The following is a 6,000-nucleotide window of genomic DNA, read 5'->3' as shown; positions in this document are numbered from 1 at the left end:
CTTATGCATTGCTAAATAATCTTAGTGCTCACCATGGCGAAGGACTGTGGAGACAACGGGCCATCTGACTGGCTGGTGGGCACTTGTGCAGGAGCAGGAGGGGGCGGGGCCTCCTGGTTTCCTGTGGAGATCTTGAGACTGGCAATCAGGTCCTCAAATTCAGTTGTAGCCTGAGTGACAAAAAAAATGTGAGGAGACAGAAGTATGGTAGTGGGGACTTTAGTTTACACGTACCATGGGCAAAACTTTTATAGACTTTTATACTGCCTGTTACAGCTCAAACACAAACACAAACATTAATGATCCAGGGAAAAAGAGGCAAGGGGAAGGGACATTAAGCTTTCATTTTTGCCACTTTTTCAGAAATTTCTGGCAATTTGTAATATATTTCACAATTTTGCAGCCATGGTTTTTTATTAATTTCAGCTTTAAGCATCCACATGTATGTTCCACAGGAAATGAAATTTCTAGTTTTTACTGTTTTCCACCTGATTATGTCTTTTTTTCTTAACAACCATATTTGGCATATGGAAAAAATACATGCTATTCTCAGAAGGTGTACTGTCACAATCAATGTTGCTGCAAATCATTTGTCTGAGGCTGTAAAATTTCAAACAGAAAGTAACAAACTAAAAATCTACTTTGCATGTAGTATGTTGAAAATAATAATAATTTTTTCATCTGAAAACATAGTGGCATCACAACAAAAACCTCTGATATTTATGATTTAAAAACAAATTAAAATTAAATTTAAAAAATCAATTAAAGTAGAAAAATCCTAGAAATGTATAATATATTTTATAGCCTGATTTTGAAAAGCGCATTTTGTGTGCAGAGCAATACGAGTGAGTATTTTGAGTAAATTATAATGTATAAAAATCAATGTTGCTGCTAATCACTGACATATCCTAGGCTGTGATGATATATTTTTTTTCAATCTAAAAACATAGTGGCACCATGAAAAAAACCTGGCATTGTAAGGGTTAAAATTCTGAAAATTAATGAGTATTTGACATTTATGATTAGAACTGATGTTGGTTAAAAAATTAAGTCAATGAAAGTAGAAAATCATATTAATGTATAATATTTTTTAAGGCTTGATTCTAAAGTGTTTTTTTTGCACAGAGCGATACGTGTGTGTATAATATTAAAGCTGGGCCTAAGGGTGAATTATTTGTATATTTGTATGCTGTCTGTGTCTGTGTGTGTGTGTGTGTGTGTGTGTGTGTGTGTGTGTGTGTGTGTGTGTGTGTGTGTACCTTATTGGCTGTGTTCTGTGGGGGTAAAATGGAGTTGGCGTCTTCATTTTTCTTCAACAGTCTAATGCCACCAACTGGGGCCTACAAATCAAACACACAAATATTATTCTAACCGCACAATTACACCTTTAAATACATCATAAAACACACAGTCAATAAATACAGCAAAGGTCTGCTTCTAAAATTACACCAACACAGTTGTGAAACCGTCAGCCTCATCCTGTTCTTCAGCTGATGACCTAACATGCTGCAGTGATAGGCTGTCTGGCTGGTAAAGCCTGCAGGTGTGTGTGCGTGTGTGTGTACTTACAGCTTTGTTAGAGGGTTGATTCTTCCCCTGTTGGGAAAGTCCCTCCTGAATTGGAAACACAGTAACATCTCAGTGAGTTTGTTTCCAAAATAGTAAGTGTAAAATCTCCCACATTTCACCAACACTTTGTATCAATGATTGCAAAGTCAAGTTAACTTTAAACCTTTTCATTTCAAAGCGACTGGCTTTTTTTCTTTTACTTAAAGTCTCCTGTGGTCCCTGACACACAGCTGGGCTACCATGAACACATGGAGGCTCCATACAATCAAAGTCCCAAGTAGAATTTCTAAATCATACCAGACATGTATTATCTGATTTGTGTTCTCATTTATCAACACACCTGTGCTTTGCACATGTGCTACAGAAAGAACATTCTTTGGGTTTGAACATACATAACGCCCCTCGAGTTTTGATGTTTTCCCAGTGGCAGTTTGACTTAGCTGCAACTCATGTAATGTGTCTTAGCTATAGATTGAAAATAGATTGAGAGACTGAGATAGATTGAAAACAACCTAAGCAACTTTAGGTAAATAATTGTTGTTAGACAATGGTCTGTTCACAGCTTGATATGTAAGGAGTGCTTATGCGCAGATTACAAACAGTAGCAACATTAAGTTTCAAAAATTGTGTATAACTTTGCAGGTCTTACAGAACGTTATTGGAATTTGTGAAAAAGGGAAAAAATGTTCAGATTTTTTTTTTAATTATTATAATTATATTTCTAAAATTGTTATAGAAAGAAATCCTCTCTCTCTCTCTCTCTCTCTCTCTATATATATATATATATATATACTGCACTTTTTTCAGGTTATTTATATACTTATTTATCTAACTAGTTTTCAGGACATTTTTCTGTAACTTTTACAAATTTCTTGCTAGGGTTAGGGTTAGGGTTTGGGGTCATTTCTTCTTAAATTGCTAATTTCCTTTTTCTTGTGTTCTTGAAAGGAATCAGTTGTGTTTTAAAGGGTTAGACAAATTAAAAAAATTCTTCTGATATGACATGATGCCAATATGTCAGAATGAAGTGCAAGGGTCACAGTTTGCAATAGTGGGAGCTGATTAACAGCACGTACAGAAAAAAAAACGAAAATTGTCAGGACAGTTGTTTTGAACTGTTTTTTCAATCCAAAAAACATCTTGGGAGTGAGGGACTTCCACTGCCATGGCATATCCATCTCAGTGGAATTTTATGGCATATATCGATGGAGCAGATGATGGACTTGTAACATTATAACTTGTCTAAGGGAAGATTAATGACTGGCTTCAGCGAAGACACAACTGCATGTCCGGAATCACTCAAATTGAAATATTAAAACATTTTGGCACGTGTAGCCTAGAGATAAATTGTGTCTGAAGCAAGGGAGAATACATTCTTTAGATTAACGTCTGATGGATCCACTTATGTTAGTACATCTGAGCAGTTTCCCTGTAGCTCCTGTGACCATGTGCACACAAAGTCATGCACGCACATTTATACAGCACAGCACCCCTCAGTGAAAATATGTTAAAAATGTGGTTAATGAAATGTGCCCTATATTAACACATGACAAATTGTAGCAAATCCCAGCTTGCTAGTTGAAAAATAGGTGTAAATGGGCCCCTGAACCACAACAGAGCTGTACAATAATATGGAAACTTTGTAATAACTTGACGAACAACATACAGTATGAATGTACGTCCATGTATGTTTTCAAACACACATGTCACATTCGCCATTGGAACACATTCAAACTGCAATTTTAGACCCCACAGCCATCAAAGCATAAATACACACACTGTATTATTTCTGGGTGTCATTCTGGGCTTTTGCCATGGAATTTGTCATTTTTGATGTTTTCGACCTGATGACATGACCAGATTTTGCATATAGAGTAAATTCATGCTTTTTCCACTGGGTGTACTGTCACAGTCAATGTTGCTGCAAATCACTGACATATCCCAGGCTGTGATAATCTAACAAAAAAATCTACTTTACATAGTATAGTGTATTGATAGTGTATAGTGTATTCAATAGTATATTAGAAATAATTGTTTTTTTTAGTGGCATCTTGACAAAAACCTGGCACTTAAAGGGTTAAAATTCTGAAAATTCGTATTTGATATTTATGATTACGATGATGTTGGTTAAAAAAAAAGAATCAACTCAATAAAAGTAAAAAACAATATTATTGCATAATTGTTTTTTTAAGCTCCATTAAGCTCATTTTGTGCGCAGAGCGATTCAAGTGTGTGTAATATTAAAGTGGGCCCTAAGGGTTGATATTTTAAAAAGCCCCCAAAAAACAGTCACACAGACTTACATTTTGCCAGTGAGCAGGAGGTTTGAGAGGAGGTCCAGAGTTCTGCAGAGACTGCCACACATTACTGTACTCCTGAGGATGCAAAGAGAGACCGAAACAGACACAATGTTGGAGAATGCACATTTGTAAGGTCACAAGAATGAGAAGGTGCAACGTACATGTGACCCTGAGCTTACCTTGGCCTGTTGTTTCTGGATGGGACCTTTAGAGGGAGAGTTCCTGTTGCCCTGCGAGGCCGCCTTCACCACACCATGTTTGTTGTTATGCTACAGGAGCAGAGAGATGGAATGCACAAAGAAAAAGAAGAGTGGTAAGCCATCCAAGAAGACATTTCTTTTTTTTTTTTTCATTTCGATGATAAAAAATGTGGTTGTGTGGGGTGCTCCTCTTACCTGTGTGGGTATGAAGGGTGAACGTGGAGAGTGGTTCAGGCCGGACAGCTGGCGGTTAGAGTTGAAGTTTGCAGCTGCGGCAGGTTGAGGCTTGACGATGGCGGTGAGTTTGTGGGAGGAGTGATCTACCCGGGCTCCGTGGGAAAGGTTAATGAGAGCGCAGGGAGGGAGGCGATAACAACGAGGTGACGTACACCTGAGGACACAGGAGTCATGTCTGCTCAGAAATCGCTATGGTGTGGAGTGGGAGGCTTTTACAGACATGCCAATTATATTTTACCCATATATCATATCAGTATATCATGTTACATATATCATATATATCATATATCATGTTACAGTCACATTGATTCCAGCACAGAGAATTAAAGCAAGTAGAAATAAGTACCAGCATAAGTGTAATAAAATCTAAAATAATAAATAGAAATACAGTAAGAATTAACAATATGCACAGTATGTAAATATTTAAATATTTACAGTAAAGTATGTAAATATGCTCAGTATGTAAGTGTGGAAACATAAATAAAAATACAGTACAAAACGTAAAAATACAGTAATGGACAATCAGCACTAATATGTGAATATTTAAAAAATAATAATATGGATAATGTGCTGTGCCTTATGTTACGATGCCATGTATCAAACTAATATGCAAGTTGAAAATAAAAAAAGATAAATAGGTGTGCAAAGCTACAATCATGAACAAGATAAACATAAGCCAGAATAGCAATAAGAATATATAAAAAATATACAATGTGTAATATGTTAAATATGGCCTACATTCAAGAGTTGGAAAAATATACATTTATATATATATATATATATATATATATATACCTGATTAAATAAAAGGTTAAGTAATTAAGAAAAAGAAAGAGAAAAAGAGCAAAGGTAACATTACAAAATTATTCTCTTTTATAACTCACAAGGTTCACCAACAAAATAACTGTCTTATACTAGACATGTTTTCTCCACATATACAGAATTTAAATACTGTTAGCTAAGACACTGACATTTCTTGTTGTATAAATTAGCCTAGCAGCTAGCAGAGTTTCCCTCTACTCAAATGACGACAGGATGAATCGCACACAAGACTTAAAATGCTATTTTGTGGGGTTTTATTATCTTCACAATTTATTCGCTTATCTGTGAAATTAAGCTTCTGTGGTCTGTGTGATTACATTTCTGGAGAGGTGTATGTCGGTGTGTATTTTATAGGTATGGTGTCTCTTCAATGCAGAAGTATAAACCCCACTTAAAGAAGGCTCAACAAAACAGTGACAGCGGCAGCAATAAACACACTACAGCCTCACTTAGTGTAATTACCTGATGGTGAGACCTCCACTGAATTCTTCATCAAAAACCACTTCATAGAGGACCTCTGCCTCTCGCTCCGCTGAAGACACAAAAGCAGACAGAGATAAACTGAGATAGATAATGTGAGAAGATAAGATAAACTGTGAGAATTCTATGGATTTTTTTTTACATGTCATGCACATGCATGATACCCATTAAAAGTGAAATGATTTGGTAAAATCAGGATAGAAATTAGGATAAAAGAATTAAAGTGCGTCCTCACCTCCTTTGATACCGATGATGGTTCCTCTGAGTCCCAGGGGGACGGTGAAGCTCTCCCTGATGTTGATGACTCTGTCAAACAGGCGGTACTCTGAGTCCGGGTCTGGAACCACTCCCTGCTGCTGCTCAAGGGGCTACACACACACACAAACACACAC

The 6,000-nt window shown here is 36.5% G+C and overlaps 1 protein-coding gene across 3 annotated transcripts in view; it reads right to left on the bottom strand.

Annotated features, from left to right (window-relative positions):
* The window catches only part of xrn1 (5'-3' exoribonuclease 1), a 41,675-nt gene that overhangs the window by 14,426 nt on the left and 21,249 nt on the right, over positions 1 to 6,000 (bottom strand). For all 3 annotated transcript variants that reach the window (XR_015778233.1, XM_088085936.1, XM_088085933.1), the window contains exons 28-35: positions 5,844 to 5,976; positions 5,591 to 5,660; positions 4,265 to 4,460; positions 4,049 to 4,138; positions 3,873 to 3,944; positions 1,570 to 1,614; positions 1,260 to 1,340; positions 33 to 170 (exon numbers count right to left, since the gene is read on the bottom strand). Coding sequence is in view for 2 of the 3 variants with exons in the window: in XM_088085936.1 (XP_087942062.1) it covers positions 33 to 170; positions 1,260 to 1,340; positions 1,570 to 1,614; positions 3,873 to 3,944; positions 4,049 to 4,138; positions 4,265 to 4,460; positions 5,591 to 5,660; positions 5,844 to 5,976 (825 nt within the window). In the remaining variant the exon portion in view is untranslated. The remainder of the gene's footprint in view (positions 1 to 32; positions 171 to 1,259; positions 1,341 to 1,569; positions 1,615 to 3,872; positions 3,945 to 4,048; positions 4,139 to 4,264; positions 4,461 to 5,590; positions 5,661 to 5,843; positions 5,977 to 6,000) is intronic.

Source organism: Plectropomus leopardus, chromosome 12 (genome assembly GCF_026936395.1).
Source record: "Plectropomus leopardus strain MGB_pleo_1.0 chromosome 12, ASM2693639v1, whole genome shotgun sequence".
In the NCBI taxonomy this organism is placed as follows: Eukaryota; Metazoa; Chordata; class Actinopteri; order Perciformes; family Serranidae; genus Plectropomus; species Plectropomus leopardus.
The sequence above is the reverse complement of the archived record's forward strand: the minus strand, read 5'-3'. Positions and strand labels throughout refer to the sequence as shown.